We start from the raw sequence: 18,886 nt of genomic DNA, 5'->3' as shown, positions 1-18,886 counted from the left end.
CCACTTCCCTACTCCCTCATTCTTACTGCTTCTCCTATTTCTACCACTCCCCTCAGCTTGCAGTCAGTGCTGCCATCTCTTTTTGCCTCTAGCCTAGCAGCTGCCAATGAGAGGCAGGGAGGCATGGGGAGTAGTTTGTTTGTATCTGATTCTCAGGGAATGTTGACACAGTGACCGGAGACAGTGGTCTCGTATGTACGAGTTGTGTCTGAGTGATTGTGTGAATGTGCGTGTACTCTCGTTTGGTCACAAATGCTATGGCCAAAAATTTAGTTGTGAGAGTGTGATTGTCTTTCCTACCTGCCTGTGGCTCATCAATCGTCTTTACAGTGAGTTGCTACCTATCCTCATTAGTATTGATTCTGAGTATTCATGCAAGTTATCTGTTGGATAGATTGATCCACCATGGTCTCATTTCATCAACATGGTGTCTGTTACACATGAATCACTGGCCAAATGAGTGGGCTTCCATGACAAGCCAAAACCACCCACTTCCATGAAAGGCCAAAACCACAGGCCATTTCTGTAGGTATCTCTAACGGATAGAGCCTGCCAATCTGAAGCCCATCGTGTCCCACTAACGTGCATGCCCTGCCCATCGGGTCTAGTCTCACTGATCTGCCTGCAGGCCAGATATGTTTGTGTGTGGCGTAATGTGGCGGATTTTCTTGGTTTATCCATGGACCCAGGACTGCGGTGCTCCTCGGCAGGTCAGAGACCATGGGCTATGGATTTCAGGAATTGCAACTCTCACATCAAAAGTGCTTTGTACAATGCGGCATTTTATAGACATTTATTCCAGTACATTTTGGCACTTCAAAAGTAGTTTATATATTAGAAAGTATGGACAATAAGAAGAAAATTGTGGCAGTTTGTACTCATGTATTTCTTGAAAGAAAAATCACACAATACCTGTAAAAAAAAAAATAGACGTAACACAGTGGGTAATAACCAACAATAACGAACATAGTAGAACCAACATTTTATTGTCAGTCACCTATAGTGTTAAACTCTTCCCCACCTTATACACTTCTTTCATGAGGCCTACTTTCTTGTAAGGTTATTTCTAAAAGCAGTGAAGGTATTTTAAATCTGTCTTATGACTCCAATGAATTGCATATTTTTGTCAACAAATGTATTTCATTTATATATAAAAACAAAGATGAGGTGACTTACCGAACAAAAGCGCTGGCAGGTCGATAGACACACAAACAAACACAAACATACACACAAAATTCAAGCTTTCGCAACAAACTGTTGCCTCATCAGGAAAGAGGGAAGGAGAGGGGAAGACGAAAGGAAGTGGGTTTTAAGGGAGAGGGTAAGGATTCATTCCAATCCCGGGAGCGGAAAGACTTACCTTAGGGGGAAAAAAGGACAGGTATACACTCGCACACACGCACATATCCATCCACACATACAGGTGTCTGTATATATATAAATTTTCCCACGTGGAATGTTTCCTTCCATTATAATGTATTTCATTTTATTGAAATAAAAATACATCATTAGTCTCAATGAAACATGTATACCATTTGGCTTGCTTTCTCCATCTAAAGAGTTCATTACAAAAGATGTTGATGTTAGTATTAGAGTTGCACTCACACATTTAGAAATACAGAAGTCCTTAAATTTTTTTTGTCAACTTATGTCTTCACTTACCCTTGAGATCTCAAAATATGTCAGGGAAAAATGCTAAAACTTGTCTGGAAATATCAGAGAATTTCACTTGAGGAAACTTGTGGCACCCTGGATGTACAGTGCAGCTGAGGGGTTGTGTGCCCTATATCACTTAAAATGCATATTTTTGTATAATACACAAGTCAAAATATGACAAATATGGTCTGTACACTTCCATGATGGTTGCTCATGTTACTTATGTCAGCTAATTACAGCACAAGATCCAGGACATCATGGAAACATCACTGTTTCATCATGTGAACTCAAAAACTGCAGTTTGATTGCACAAAACATTAATTGTCTAAAGTTTAGAAGCTAAAGTACCAAAAACTATAAGCATGCAATGAAGGTAACATACACCACATAAAGATCCCTCCAACACACATCTTTTACAATAATTTGTTGTGGTAAACTGTCAGGAAATGCGACATTGGGGGTTAAATAAGCTACTTATAGATTTTATCTTGGAGTTAGCTTTTGATGTTATTAAGTAGTTGATTATGAAGCGGAAAGAAGATACAGTATGTAAATGATTGACTAGAGTGAGATATTTCCCCCCTCCTGAAACCCTGGTTGTGGTGACAGACTGATCTGTAGCGCAGCCTGATGTGTAGGTTAGTTTCGATAATGTTGCAGCCTTTCCCAGTATGGAAACCATGAGCTGCACCTGACCCAGACAGTTTTAGCTTTTTGGAGCATCTAGTATCAGCTACTCTGACAAAGCAGGACTTGTTGTTTCTCCTGATGAGAAACTACTCTTTACAATAAGGTAAGTTTGTGAAAGTGTTAGAATACCGCCATGAATCATTAAGTTTTAGTACAGCAACCTAATGTGATACTTCATTCAGTGAAGTACATATACAGTTAATAGTTAAAAGTTAAAAGGTAGAGCTGATTAGTATTTTAATGTAGTATCTTAATGATTCAGCTTCAGAGGTAGTCACAAGAAATGTTGAGGGATTTGAAGTTATATGAGACACCATCGATGTTGTAGCTGTGTGGAGTTCGAAAAGGTTTGAAATGTAAGAAGCTCGTGATGATCAGGAAAATTCCATCTCCTCCTCCGTTTCATCCTGCTGTTCATTCAGAAGCAACAGGAATTTTGCCTTTTAGAGTTCTTCTATTCCTGTTACTAAATTTCTCGGACTCTGGAAGCATGGACTGAAAGACCGGGGGAAAAAAACATTCAGCATCATCAGCTGATGACTCCTGACTTTTTTTCCATTTCATTAAAAAGTTCATTTCCAGTCAGTTGGTAAATGCTTTTTTGGCATCACACTTGCTGGCTTCAGCTTTTCTGTGTGAGGAAGGCAGTTGTAGTACCACGTCACATTCAATCATATCATGTGTTTCTCCTGACATTTGACAACTCTCCACATTCTGAAGGCCTGTGATAGACTGTGTTGCACTTAAAGCTACCGTGCCGTCCCCATTTTCTTCCCGGAGTGGAGAGACATTCCCAGAAAGGGAGACCTCTTCATGTATTGGCGAAGAAATGAGGGGGGGGGGGCGCAAATGATGTTTCATGTTTCGTTGACTTTTACGAATCCTGATTTTGAAGGTTTCAGAAATCTTTCAAAACTAGTGCAGATGCTTTCCAGTGATCACAGCAAATGTGTTGTGAAAATGAAGGCAAGATAAAGTATATACGAAGTAGCAATATGTTTAAAACTATGTTTCTATGCTTCGAAACCACCTGACAGTTTTATAGACAAATGATAACTTATTTGTATGTAAGATGTAGGTATTATGTACCATTTTTCAGTATTTTTTATTGAAATATTTAATTTCTAATGCTGCATTAGAAATGTCCCATCAACTATTCTTGCAGGGAGAAACTTTCAGTACTTAGACCTACAGTTACGTAAATGAAAAGGTACCATTAGTAACGTCGTTCGACCAACATGTGAAGCTTCTTGGACTCATCTGCAACCCCTATTTATGCCTGTCCCAGATAAAAATATTTAGGAAGTTATTGCACATTGATAAGCTGAGCTGTGGAATCTGCCAAATTGTGTCTGTGTCATTGACAGCAAATACATGTGGGTAATTGAAACACAAATTACAAAGGTTATTTTTCAACTGTGCTGATGGCTGTTGCTGATGCAAATGGCAGATTTACACCAATTGAGTTGGTGATCCTGGAGGGAACGCCAGTGGAATGGTATTTTGCTACTCTTTATTCATAGACAGTCAAAAGTATGCAAAATGAATGTCCCAGATCCTTCTTGTGTGCCAGGAGATTCAGATGATGAGCTGTTCCTGTACTGCTTTCACTTTAATTCAGTACCTAATCTGAACGTTTCCAAAAAGCATGTTGAATGATGAGAAAAGAATTTTCTGTTTTTTTATGCCATCATTGCATACAACAATTACTCTTGAACTGTGTCGTCAACTGTTCATTGAATCAACCACAGGCAAGCTGCATGTTTGAATGTACTGAAACTGGGGCTTGTTCAGTTTGTATACCAACAATTAATGTTTCCAGAACCTTAAGTGGACTTCACCAATTAGTTACAAATGAAGTAATTTTAGAATACAATTAACATTTCACAGTCACAGACCAAAAACATAGATTTGTTATCTGAACAAGGAAGTGCAACAACAAAAATAGGGAGTTAAAAACAATTGTGCAGATTGCACAGCAGTTTCTTACCTGTTTCCTTCATTTCTATTGCTATCTTCGTCCATGCTAAGCTGGTCACATCTGCCCTTGAATAGGATTTCACTGTGTAATTCTGTATATAAGGTCTTTTTCTCAACAAGCTGGACAAAAATGACCACCTTTGACCAATCCACAGAAGGAAGTGCACAGGTCAAGACATCTTTCGAGCTTGAAAGCATGTATACAAGAAATTATTTCTGTATGTATTGTCAACATACAAAAAAGAAACATGAGAGAGCTCTGCCATAGCAAACAGCAATACCTTCACATTTGGCATGTCATGGAAAATGTACACTATGTATTGCATACTTCCTCAAGCCTGGAGAGGGTCACGGCTCTCCTTCCAGCATTAAAAACAATTTCAGAATGTTAGCTATACTTTGTACTCAGCAGTGTATGCTCTAAAATGCGCCAAACATAAACTGACCAGCAACCACATTTTTCAAACTTTTCAAAATATGTGCAACATTTTACTTTATCTTGAAGTATCACAGTGACTGTGGGTAGTAGCAAAATTAAAACCAGTTCATTATCAAATTGTCATGTCAGAGTATAAAATGCAGAAAAATCTACTTTGTTAACAAATAGTTTCTTTGAAATCGAATGTCAAAGACTGCATAGTGAAAATGTGTGAATCCCAAAACAGTAGTTTGTAATGTTTTGCTCAAAAAATAAATGTTTTTTATAAGAAACTAATTACAGGGATGGGTATAGGTTTGCTACATCGACATGAAACATTTTTTTAGGTACATTTGATGATTTGAAATTTGTTGCCTTGTATATTGAAAAACAGAAGTTGCGTCGAGCAGTCAGCACTTTGTGATGCGCTGGGCAATATGACAGAGATATGTATCAGTGTTGTATCGTTGTTGTCCCAGTGTGAACCAGTTAAATCAATTGCACTGTGTTTCTAAGCACTCCACTGATGACGGTCGCTTCCGTGTTGTATTGCAAGTATCGTATCGCATCAGTGGGAACCGTGCTTTAGACCTTTCAGTGCTCTGCCAGATTCTTGTTCATTTATTTTTTCTTCCCTCTATAGTATTATCTTAAAGTTCATTTCCCACTGTGCAGCCTTTCTACATTTTAATTTTTATGTATTTATTTTTTTAAATATATTCGTTCCATATTGAGTTTTCCATTCTTTGCTTTCTACTGCCTTTCCATCTGAGCTCTTGATATTCATGTGGATATTTCTCTTTTCTCCAAAGGTCTTTTTAGTTTTCTGAGTTGTAATAGCTCTCTCCCATAGTCATAGATCCATCTGCAACCTCGAATTTGTTCTCTAATCATTTGTGCTTTGCAATTTGCACATTCTGTCAGTCTCATTGTGTAGATTTTTTTTATCTTTTATATGTTTTATTGTACCCCATTTTTATATTTTATCCTTTCATCAGCTAAATTTAATTTATCATATGTTATCCAAGGATTTGTACTGGATGTTGCCTTCTTGCATTTTGATACTCTGCTGCTTCAGTGTTTCATTTCTCAAAGCTACTCATTTGTCTTCTGTTACATTTCTTTCCCAAATAGTCGATAGTTGCCCAATGCTTCTGTTTGAACTGTTATCAATTTCTTGTTCTTTGAATTTATCACGTCCCATCCTCTTCATTTTCCTACCTTTCTCTGATTTTTTCAGATTAAATCTGCCATTCATAACTAATAAATTATTGTGTTTTGAAGTTTAATATCTGGTTTTGAAATCTCTGCCTCAAAATTATATTATCCGTTTGAAACAGTCGAGTGTCTCCAGGCTCTTTTCACTTGTACAACAGTCTTTCGTGATTCTTGAACTTGTCTTAAACAGCTGGTGACGACAATTTGGATTCCAGCGATGAGAAGGTAGTGTATAAAGGAAGGACACTTACATAAAGCAGTCCAGCACATGGGAGTTGTCATCTGCACAGAACATAAACAAGGAAGTTCCTTCCAGAAAAGTGTATCTCCCTGGGCTCCATACTCTTGTATTTCAGAACATTGTTCAGTTAGCAAAGGAAAAAGGACTAGAATCAAGATTAAGAATCTACAGTTAGTTGAATTCATTAATGTGGCCATAGCAATCCTCCTTTTATTAGCTGTTGTCAAAATGTTACATTAACTCAGTGCACCTGCTGCACTTCACTTAGATACAGTGTGTTACTGTGATTAGTACCTGAAATTGCTTCTGGCTTACTACCGTAATTTTTATGCTGATGTAGTTGGCAAAGCTGGCATTGTAATATTCTGAAATACTGCTATTTTAAAAATGAGTCAATTTGTTTCAGATACGCAGGGATGGGGAGTAAGCCCACGAGGTGCAGGATATCTGTTTGGATCTGATGTAGTGTCACAGTTCAATGCGTCTAATAACATTGACATGATATGTCGAGCGCATCAACTTGTCATGGAAGGGTATAAGTGGCATTTCAATGAGACAGTTCTGACTGTGTGGTCAGCTCCAAACTACTGTTATAGGTAAGTGGTACTTAATAGTGATAGTAATTCTACTCCGTATGTTTGTCACTAGCATTACTTGGTGAAGCATCACAAGGATATCTTGAGGGTTTATTAAATTGCAAGCAAATGGTGTCATTGCATATGCTGATACACTTTTCAACTCAAATTTTAAAATTAAATTCTAAGTTGACAGTTAGAAGCCAAATATATTACCTGTGAGCCAATAGTAATTGGAAACATTAATTGTATATTGGTGGAAGAGATTAAAACTACCCCAAATGGAATCAGAGAGGCACTGCTCATCAGATGCAAGCACACCTTTTACTGGAAAACTTCAATGTAATTGCAATATAGCTTCCTTTTGAGTAATCTGCCTATTTTTCGTTTTGTAACCTACCTTAGTTGTGAATAACAATGTGTGAATAGTTAAATTATTTTTATAGAAGCAAGTCGCAGTAGTAGAAAATTGTACCAAAAAGTAGACATACCATCAGAGGATCAATGCTTGGTACAGGGATTTGCAGTTGACCCTCAACATACACAAATGTAATATATTATACAGCAAAAGACCCATTATGGATTGGTTATACAATTGCAGAACAATCACTGGAAACAGTCACATCCATAAAATATCTAGGAGTATGCAGATACGTGGTTTGAAGTGGAACGACCACATAAATCTAATCGCGGGTAAGGCAGATACCAGAGAGATTCACTGGAAGAAACCTTAGGAAGTATAGTCCACCCAGAAAGAAAGTAGCTTACAAAACTCTTGCTCGACCAATACTTCAATATTGCTTGCCACTCTGGGATCTGTACCAGATAAATTGATAAAGCAAATAGTGGAGATCCGAAGAGTATCAGCATGTTTCATTAAAGGTTCATTTAGTAAGCACAAAAGCATCATGGCAATGCTCAGCCAACTCCAGTGGCAGATACTAGGAGATTCATTCTGCATCACAGTGAGGTTTGCTGTTAAAATTCTGAGAGTCTAAGTTTCCAGAAGAGGCAACCAATATATTGCTTCCTACTGCTTATGTTGTGAACAGACTGTGAAAAAAGAGAGATTCAGGCTCATATGGAAGCTTATCAACAATTGTTCTTCCCACAAACCATTCGTGACTGGTACAGGAAATGGATGAAGTGGCAGTCGTACATGGAGTAGTCCCTGCCACACACCGTTTTGCGGCCTTCGGATTGTAGATATGTCTTTCATTCGGCTTTGGTAAATTTGAAATGTGCTTCATAGTAACTTTTATTTTTTATGTTTGTAGTGTTTGTCTCGTGTTTAATCTCAAACTATGTCTAGCATGATGATGGGACAAGCCCAACATGCAAAGCGAATTGGAGAGGGAAAAAATGTTTTACATCAGCCAAGCGTACTAATTTGTCTTTTGAGTGGGGGAGTGCTGTGTGTGTGTGTGTGTGTGTGTGTGTGTGTGTGTGTGAGAGAGAGAGAGAGAGAGAGAGAGAGAGAGAGAGAGAGAGAGAGAGAGAGAGAGATAGAGAGGGGGGGGGGGGGGGGGGGGGAGAGCTCTTAATTTCCTGTTGCTTGGTTTGTAAAGAGGAGTGCAATGCTTATGCAAAAATACTGTTGTAGTGATGGGAGAGAACAATACACTGTAGATTATGATGAGAGGGGCACAACAGAACTGTAGGCACCTGGAAAAAAGTACCGAAGCAAGTAACAGCCTTGGATGATTTCCAGGAAGGCTCCATTTGTTTTAATATGTTTAACTACCGTGAGAAAAAGGAACACACAGTACTTCCCAAAACTGCTAATGTTGCCTTTGAAAAGAGATCTTTGTAAATGCAGTAAATTTTCATAGAGTGCAGTGCTGAAAGATTCAGTTGTTCATGGATGAAAAATATTAATGGGAAGGGACAGATGTTGTTGAGTATCAGTGCAGAATCCTGTGCAAGGTTATGAGTGTAATTTTTGATAATAATGTGTGGCTTAGAGGAGACAGTGGTGTTACCTGTTGTAGATAGATGGTACACTACTGTTATATGCAAGTAGAAACAGGCCAAGTGAACTTCAGTCAGGCTGGCAGTACTGTCATGTTTACACTCGAGAAAGGAGGAGGTAGTAATAGCCTACACTCCAGTACTTTTACAAGTGGAGCACCATCACAGGCTACACATCTGTATGCCAGTGCCCTGCATAGCACAGAAGTTAGAGGTGTAGGCGCTTTTGTTTGACAGTACTCCTCGGCCACTACAACTTCCCTAGCTTTTATTCACCATGCAATATTTATGAATCCACATTTTGTTTAAATAAACCATTAGGTACTTTTTTATGTTTCTTTTTTTTCATGAAAATCTAATATTTCCTTTCCTTCTTTATCTGCTGTCTTGTTTGTTCAGGATAACTCCTTTATTTTGGCACCTCTTATTAACAAATTTCAAGACAGAACACTTTTTCTCACAAGGGGAGGCACAGGTTTGGGAATCGGGACTGGAGACCATACTGAATAGTGATGTAGGTTGACATACCACCTACCTCACACTAAAGTGTGGAACCACAATGGGTCATCATACAGGAGATATCTTCAAAAATCGGACGAGGTGAATTTACTTACCACCCACTAAAATGGCACCAGTTTTCATGGTGCTGAGACAGCCGAGCGGGTATGATGCTAGATTGGCACACTTGGGGTCAGTGTAAGTCATACGATAATTTCATTTCTTTAAATTTTTGTTGAGTATCAAATTATGTTGACATATATGATGGAAAGTAAGGGAGAAAACCACTGAATTTGGTTATACTGGAACCTGTCACTGTGACAAGATGTCAGCCTTACACTGTTCATGGTTTTATTTATTTATTTATTTATTTATTCATTCCATGTGATCTGATAGTACACAGTGTGTTGCAGATGACGGAAAATATCAGTTAACATTGTTACCAGTGTTTCTATGATGGGTATCACTCATAAAAATCATAAGAGTTGTATTTTAACTCTTTGTCATGTATTTTGTTAGTAATGTAATAATGACAGTTATTGTCTATTCTCAAAATTAAAAGTAGAATAAGACTACACAAAAAGAGAGAAGAAACACAAATAAATAGGGTCAGGACCAAACCCAAGCCCCTCATCATATTAGAATAGGCCCTTACACATGTGGCAATCCACATGCATTCACACCCATCCACACAGGTACTCCGCAGGCCGTCACATGGTGTGTTGTGGAGGGTACCCTGCACCACCTCCAGGGGTTCCCCATTTGAGTTGCTGAAGCATCTACATAATACGTGTTGTTCGAACCTACCGGTAGCAAATCTAGGAGCCCATCTGCGAATTTCTTTAATATCTTCCTCCGGTCTGACTGACGTGGTACGGATCCCAAACACTTGAGCGGTACTCAAGAATAGGTTGCACCAGTGTCCTTTATGCAGTCTCCTTTACATGTGAACCACTCTTTCCTAAAATTCTGTCAATAAACCAGAGTCGACTGCTCAGCTTCCCTACCATAGGTCTCGCATGCTTGTTCCAGTTTATATTGCTTTGCAGCGTTATACTCAGATATTTAAGCAACTTGACTGTCTCAAGCAGGACACCAGTAATAATGTATCCAAGCATTACAAATTTGTTCTTCCAACTCAGCCTTATTAACTTAAATTTTTCCACAGTTATAACTAGCTGCCATTTCTCACACCAACTAGAAACTGTGTCTAAGTTGTCTTGTATCCTCATACAGTGACTCAAGTTAGACACCTTACCATACATCATAGCTTCATCAGCAAGCAACTGCAGATTGTTGCCAACCCTGTCTGCCAAATCATGTATGTATATAGAGTACTACATTGGTCCTATCACGTTTCCCTGAGACACTCCTGACGATACCCTTGTCTGTGACAAACACTCAGTATCAAGGAAAACATACTGGGTTCTGCTACTTAACAAGTCTTCGAATCACTCACATATCCGTGAACTTATTCCATATGCTCATACCTTTGTTGGCAGCTTGTGTGTCAAATGCCTTCCAGAAATCTAGAAATATGTGTCTGTCTGTTGCCCTTAATTCATAGTTCACAGCATATCATGAGAAAAGGACAAGTTGAGTTTCGCATGAGCGGTGATTTCTAAAACCATGCCGATTCTTGGACATAAGCTTCTTAGTCTCAAGAAGCTTTATTATATTTGAACTGAGAATATGTTCAAGAATTCTGCAGCAAACCAAAGTTGGGGGACATTGGTCTGTAATTTTGTGGATCCGTTCTTACACCCTTCTTACATACTCACCTGCGCTTGTGCTCGGCGAGATATTCATGATAGTCAGGCTAGGTAAGGAGCTAATGCCATAGAGTACTCATTGTAAAATCAAATTGGGATTCCACCCAGACTGAAGATTTGGTTGCTTTCAAATCTTTCAGTTGGTTCACTATGCCATGGATGCTTATTATTATGTTGCCCATATGGGAGTCCATCTGATTGTAAATTGATGGTATGTTTGTACATTTCTCCTGTGTGAACGGCTTTTTGAACATGAAATTTAAAACTTTGGCCTTTGTTTTGCTATCTTTGTGTCACACCAGACTGATCAACAAGGGAATCAGTGGAAGACTTATATCTACATAGCAATTTTACATAGGCCCAGAATTTTCTCGGGCACTGTGCCAGATCTTTTACTAAGGTGTGACGGTGGTAGCTGTTGTATGCTTCTCACATACATCTTTTTGCAGATGCATAAATCTCTACTAACCTTTGCTTCTTGTTGTTGTTTGTGCATTATCATTTGAACCGAGAGTTCAGCAGCTTCTGCTTCCTCAACATCTCTCGAATTTCATAACTAAACCATGATGACCCTTTTCCATCCTTTATACACGTACTAAGCACATAACTCTAGACTACGATTTACAATCTACTTGAACTTTGTCCATAATTCCTCTACATCCATCTTACTAAAACTAAGTGATGTCAGTTCACTGTCTAAATAACCATTGTGGCTATAATGACATAATGATCACTAGTCTTTGCTTTATACTGACATTTTCAATAAGGTCCAGCCTATTTATAGCTAAAAGGTCTAAGATATTTACATGGCTTGTGGGATTCAAGCTAGCTGCTATAGACAGTTTTCAGAAAATGTGGTCAGAAGTATTTCACATGACTGTCTGTCTGTATTCCCCAACAATGAATCCATAGACATCGCAGTCTATGCTCGGTATGTTACTTTCCTCCCACCAGTATTGCTGATCTGGGTGTTTACACACTATTGACCATATTCTTTCTTCAAATGACTCTAGAACGATTGCAGGGGAATCGTATGGCCAGTAAAAACATCCAACAATTAACTTGGATTCACCTACCCCTGTTATATGTAACCAGGTAACTTCACTGCCCCTCTCAACTTTGACCTCAATAGAGAGACTATTTTTGTGAACTGCAATGAACACCCCCCCCCCCCCCCCCCCCCCCGCCCCATATGGCCTCTAATCTGTCTTTCTGATACGCATTCCACCACGACACGCTAAATATCTCAGAACTTTCCACTTTGGGTGTCAGCCAGCTCACGGTCCCAAGAATAATTTTAGTGTGAGAACTTTCCCTGAGGGCAATAAATTCGGGAACTTTATTACAAATACTTCAATAGTCGACTGATAAAATTTTGACATCCCACGTGTCTTCACTCAGTGCCATCTGACTTCCCTTGCTGCCAATCGACTGGCGAGTGTTCATCAGAGCTCCTCAAACTACTGCACATCAATGTTCAGCACTATTCTAAAAACTGGCACCACAGTAACAAGTCATAAATTCATATCGATTGCTTTCAGAGGTACTTTAGTGTGAGGTACCTGGCACCAAAAATTGTCACCATTCAATCTGTCGGTGTTTCTTTGCTGCCTGGAAGTGACGTAATCTGTGTACATTCTCACAAAATTGGGTTTCAGCTACATTGGCAACTTAGTTTTATTAAAAATATGTTCTTGGATTCAGGATATATAAGATACAGTGTCACAATTGCAATTCACACTCAGTTTGTCAAACTGAATGAATCTATGTTACCTGGTGTAAGGAATATTCATATATGGTGAATGAGAGTGCTTCCAGAGTTGATGTGGGTACCAAAAAGATGTAGCAGGAGACACCCAAAATGAACTTAGGATTTTACACGTTGTGTCAACATGACAGGTCGAATTCACTTGAGGAAATAGAAACTTTTTGCCATTAAACAAAAGAACCTGAATGTTCAATTCACAAGCAGTGAGTATTTAACTAATTACATGTTTCAATACAGTTACACTAGTGGAGCACATTGCTGGCTGGGGTTGGTGATGCCCAAATACAAGGGGCAGTCAAATTAGATAAGGGGGGGGGGGGGGAAGTAGATAAACTGTTCATTATTTCAGAAGTAATCACCATTATTTCAGAAGTAATCACCATAAATGTTAATACTCTTGTCCCACTGTGAGGCAAGATGGTCAGTGCCTTCATGGAAAAATGTGGGCAGGCCCCCATGTTGCCAAGGTTGTTTAAACTCTGTTGCCAAAGTTTCACTGGAAAGCCCTTACAAATCCTCCATACAATCCCAATCTTTACCCATGTGATTTCCATATTTTTGGAGCCCTGAAGAAAGACATTTGTGGCCGTTGATTTGATTTGCTTTGTTTTGGACAAATAGGTGCCTGCCTGGGTACAATCGTGGTTCAGCAGGAAACTGCAAACATTTTTCCATGCAGGCTTAACAATCTTGGCTCACAGTGGGACAAACGCATTACCAGTTGTGGCAATTACTTTTGAAATAACAAACAATGTACTTAATTAGCATTGGTTGCTTGTGTGCTTTTAAAAAATGTACTTACTTTTTTTTCCATGACTGCATCTCATATGGAGTCTCTCTCATCAGAGTCATAAGGCGCAAATTCTCTGGTGTATTGACAGATATTTGCAATTTTGTATTTATGGCATGCAGCTGGAGTCAGCACAAACAAATGCTGGCCATCATGTCATGGATGCGACACCCAGCATTGATGGAAAGTGTCAGTGTGCTTCCTGTTAGAAGTAAAATTACTTTTAAACCGGAATTTTACATGCTCATTCGAGAGTGCAGTCACAAATCAGTCTAGTACAATATTCATTTTACCAGTGTGTATTAATAGGGGCAGTAGTACGCTAAGAATAACGAGTACTCCAGCAGTGACAGCACTGCCCTGGCCCGCGCGGACTCCATCACCATGCGGGAGCCTGCTGCTCATTTGCTGCTGAAGCACCAGATATTTCTCTTGTTTTGCTGTTCCTGATAGTATATATCAGTAAAAGAATATCACACTAGAGTAATCTGGTAGTGCTCTTATCAAATGGACACACAAAATTCCAATTTAAAACTTTGTGTGTGTGTGTGTGTGTGTGTGTGTGTGTGTGTGTGTGTAATGAGAAACAGACTGATGTATTCTGTTAGTGCTGGGCACATCCAATGAGCAGTATGGGCACATCCAATGAGCAGTATTTGTTTGGGCTGACACCAGCTATACATTGCAAAAACGAAATTGCAGGTATTCGTGAAAACACCAGAAAGAAATGTCTGACAACTCTCAGGAGAGACACCCAGTATATAGCAATAATAATTACTCCACAAGAAAATAGCAGAGTAAGGCATAAGACACTCACATTGGCGTGCACATACAAGCATTAAGTGTTTTAAAATTTGTTTGAGTTACTAAACGGCGTAGTGCTACACTCAGCATACTCTTGTTGTAGGTGGTATGCCATTTCATTCTGATCTTTCAGTTAACTTCCCCATCCAGTCACTGGGGGCAACCTAGATTTTAGCTTGGGACTCCAAATGGCGGTACAACTCAGCATTTTTCATATTAGCAAATTGTTGTCAGAAGTGAAAGAAACGATAAGTGACGGAAAAAAATATTAGGACAGGGAATAGAAAACCAAACCTTTTGATTTGTAGCCTGACCGTTCTCTATTTAGTCACTGAGCAAACCTTGACACAAATGGCAGCTATAAGTACAGTACCAATGTCTAATAAGAGAGTAACTGTGACAAAACGCATTTGTCTTCATTAATGAATAGGTCACATTTCTGACAGAATGGTTGAAATTTATACAGAAAATGCGCTTTTCTGAACACATGCTTACTCCAGTAATCATTAACATAACAAGCAGAATGGACGAACGGATGTGCGGAGATACACACACACACACTCACTCTCTCTCTCTCTCTCTCTCTCTCTCTCTCTCTCTCTCTCTCCCTCTCTCCCCCCCCCCCCCCCCCCCCACCTCTCTCTCTCTCTCCCCCCCTCCCTCTCATGTTTGTATATCAGATATCCCACAGTTGGTACGCATATTGTGTGAAGGTAATGTTCTTGCATTGTGAAGTTATAAACACTGTGTTACAACACAAAACTCTCTTCATAATTAGGCCCATTCGTCATGTGTTGTGGCCTAGTTGGCACTGGGATGCCTTTATACTTTCCCTTTTAATTTATGCATAGAAAATATTTATTTTCGTTCTACTGTAGTTAATTTGACATAACTTTTCCATACAATTACATTACTGCTTAACATTAACAGTAGGTGTTAGCATAACAGTTTTTTCCTATATCGTATCTGTCAGAAAGTTCTTGTCAATACCAGCAACATGGCTTGTGCTGCTGATTGTGTCACTGTTTGGAGAAGTGTTCCCTTACTTGCAGAGGTCTCACATTATTATTGCTTTTTCAGATGTGGGAATGTTGCAGCAATTTTGGAACTCAGTGAGCATCTACAAAGAGACTTCACAATTTTTGAGGCTGCACCACAGGAAAGTAGAGGAATACCATCAAAGAAACCACAAGCTGACTACTTCCTCTGAAGTGTTTTAGTGTTTAAGTTCATTCATGTGTGCATGATGTCAGTTTGAGATTGGGACGGAAGTCATTTCATCTGTGTACTTGATATGTAAAGAAATAGAATGAATGTGGATTATTTTATTAAATATCATCTTCAGAATAAATGTGATTTCTGGCTTTTGTTATAAATTTAAAAAAAATAAACATTTGTTTTCATTTTTATGTAAGATGTTTTTGAGATGAAGTTTGATAATAAGGCTGATAGTTATGTTCTAAATAACAAATGTGAAATTTTTCCATGTGTAAAAAATTAAGACAAATCATTTCCAAAACTTGATCATTGTCTTTAGTTCATGCATTTAAAATTAAAATATGATTGCAACAAGATGTAATGTACTTTTGCTCACTATCATACACCATAGTGAAAGGACAGGTTTCTTTGGAAGATCTCTGGACTGGTTCATTTTCAGTAACATCAAGAAGCTGCCCTAGTTCCCACTTCTTGCCAGACTTTATTGTTCCTTGTCTCTGTTGTAGATAACTCATGTACATATGTTTACCATACTCTGAAGATGTTCCAGACATCAGGACATTAATAAAAAATGTGTCCTGTCCAGTAATTTATGTGAATTGCAAGAACCCAAATTGTATTTGTGTTGCTAAAGCTACTGATATCAGTTTTTTTGTTTTTACTCCACTTTATAGTAGATACCAAAGTTTTTTCAGACATAAATGGTTATAAAAACACTTTTCACAGGTTAAGTGTGAACTATATTGCAGTGTGGCATGGTGTCGTAAATATATTGATTATATAAAATGCTGTTTTTCATTATAGTCCTTCCACCAACATAACTTACATACATTCCGTAATTAGGCTCAGGTGCTGCAAGCAGCATCAGTGCTTCTACCAGTGGGCACCAGTGCCACACACACACACACACACACACACACACACACACACACAGATATATACAGACACAAGCAGACATGTGTAAAGGCAAAGAATTTGCCCAAATTTCGTCTTTCCTGATGAAGCAACCGTTGGTTGCGAAAGCTTGAATTTTGTGTGTTTGTTTGTGTGTCTTATCAACATACCAACGCTTTCGTTTGGTAAGTTACATCATATTTGTTTTTAGATATATTTTTCCCATGTGGAATGTTTCCCTCTATTATATTTATAAATTACTAGTATTATATATATGCCCTCTTCAGGAGAGTGGAGATGAGATTGGAATAGGGTATAGGGTCCCAAGGGGTCATGGTATTACAAGCCATAATGTCGCCTCTGCTGGCACCCCTTCATCACTATCACAACTAAGTCAAGGCTGTATGGAGTATGTCCAATCATAGTGAACCCTAGGTGTTGGATTGTTGCAGATATTGCAGCACTGTGTGGTCTGTCAATGTTGAACTGAAGAAGAGGGTGCTCCATTCGTGGAGATGAACTCTTCGAATTCAAAACTGGATTACAGCACGCCGTTTCTCACACAATGGCATAGGTATGTAAGGTGCTTAAATTCAGATCCCTCGAGTGGCAGAAGATTGCAAATATGTAGACATGAAGAAAGATGTAAAATGTTAGTAACATTTGTTTTATTTGGATAGCTTTAATATTTTTCACATATAAAGTTCAGAGTCATTATATTTTAGTGTGCTCTTGAAGATGGAATCTGGCTATACAAGTAGCAATACTTGTATCAAAAATCCACAAAAGCTATTCTATTGGATGTCATTCACGTCAGTGCACCAGCATATTCATAGCCTAAATAGGTAGTAGAAAGGAAGAAGTTGATGCCGTATGTCAGCAATGAGTCAAAGAACGCAAGCAGTCCTATGTGCAGATCAACACACACACATTTCTGAGTGCAAAGCATGCAGAACTGAGTTTTTTGGCTAACTTGTCCTCAGACAGTTGCTATCTCATTTTATTATCCATTTAGCTGCCTAGGAACTTCACTCATTATGTCATGTTCAGTGTATGCCTGTTGATCTATACTTCTTGTGCCTGTGAGTCAGTTATTTTCAGAATTGCACAGTATGGGTTTTTATGACATTAAGGATTAAACTCTTGGCTGTGGATCAGTTGTAAACTTGTTCCATTATTCTCCTAGCTGTGCCTGCTATGGGTGTGTTTGGGCCTTTTATCAATATACTTGTCACCAGTAAACATTTGAGTTCTGAAAATCCTTTCAATGTCTGAAACAAATAAACTACTTCAGGCTGTCCCATACTTCATGGACAGCTGCAGTTGGACTGGGTCAGCTCCCAGACAGTCCTGCATGTGTGCCACTTGGCCACCCCCACCCCCTTGTGCACTCTGCTAGGGAAGTGCAATTGCATGCTCTACTGCTCGGATGCCTGACTACCCGCATGTCAGCTGTTAGCCGAACCCTGCCCATGGTGCTCGAGCTGGAAAGGATTGACTTATGTAGACAAGAAACAAGGTTGAGCAAGGCACTTAATCTTGCGCCACACCATATTTGCTTCCCATTGCAAATTTAATCTTATTTTTGTCATACCATTTGTAATGCGACCATTTGTTTTTTATTTTTAAGATGTGAGTACATATTTAATATTTGGCAAGATCACAGAAGATGTCAACTGTGTAATTTTTATCGTTTAGTTCTGTTATGCTCGTATGAGAGATCATATAAGGGACAATCAAATGAAAATGAGATAGATGCAAAAAAGTAAACAGTTTGTTATTTAAAAAAATCACCATAACTGGAAATACATTTATACCACTGGGACACAAGATGGTCCACGTCTTCCAGGTGCCTATGGAATCACGATTGTACCCATGTGTGCAGCTCATTGTCTGAAGCAAATCGATGGCCATGAATGTCTTTCTTTGGGTCTCAAAACATATACAAATCATGCTGGGAGAGATCATGACTATTGAGGATGTGTGAGAGCTTCCCAGTAAACTTTCTGCAGCATAGTCAAAACAACCTTCCAACAAAATGCCCACCCACATGTTGGCAATGTTGTTTAACGTACGCTGCAGAAGTTTCACTGGGAAGCCTTTACACATTCTCATATAGTCCCAATCTCTCCCAGTGTAGTTTCCATATTTTTTTGGAGCCCTGAATAGTGTCATTTGTGGCCACTGATTTGCTTCAGACAAAGAGGTTGACACCTAGTCACAATCATGGTTCTGTAGGCAAATGCAAACATTTTTCCATAGAGGCATTGACGACCTTGTCATACAGGGGATAAATACAGTAATATTTGTGATTACTTTTGAAATAATATACAGTTTACTAACTTTTTCTCCATCTTCTGATTTTCAATTGACTACCTCATATGTATTGCCTT

General features: G+C 38.8%; 1 protein-coding gene across 1 annotated transcript in view; it reads left to right on the top strand.

The window, feature by feature from the left end:
- The window catches only part of LOC126418548 (serine/threonine-protein phosphatase 4 catalytic subunit), a 43,843-nt gene extending 28,053 nt beyond the window's left edge, over nt 1-15,790 (top strand). The window contains exons 6-7 of the mRNA XM_050085364.1: nt 6,610-6,799; nt 15,462-15,790. Coding sequence (XP_049941321.1) covers nt 6,610-6,799; nt 15,462-15,591 — 320 coding nt within the window. The 3' untranslated portion in view covers nt 15,592-15,790. The remainder of the gene's footprint in view (nt 1-6,609; nt 6,800-15,461) is intronic.
- Nucleotides 15,791-18,886: the final 3,096 nt, after the last annotated feature.

The sequence above is a fragment of the Schistocerca serialis genome, chromosome 9 (assembly GCF_023864345.2).
Source record: "Schistocerca serialis cubense isolate TAMUIC-IGC-003099 chromosome 9, iqSchSeri2.2, whole genome shotgun sequence".
In the NCBI taxonomy this organism is placed as follows: Eukaryota; Metazoa; Arthropoda; class Insecta; order Orthoptera; family Acrididae; genus Schistocerca; species Schistocerca serialis.
Note: the sequence above shows the minus strand (reverse complement) of the source record. Positions and strands in the feature narration are given on the sequence as shown.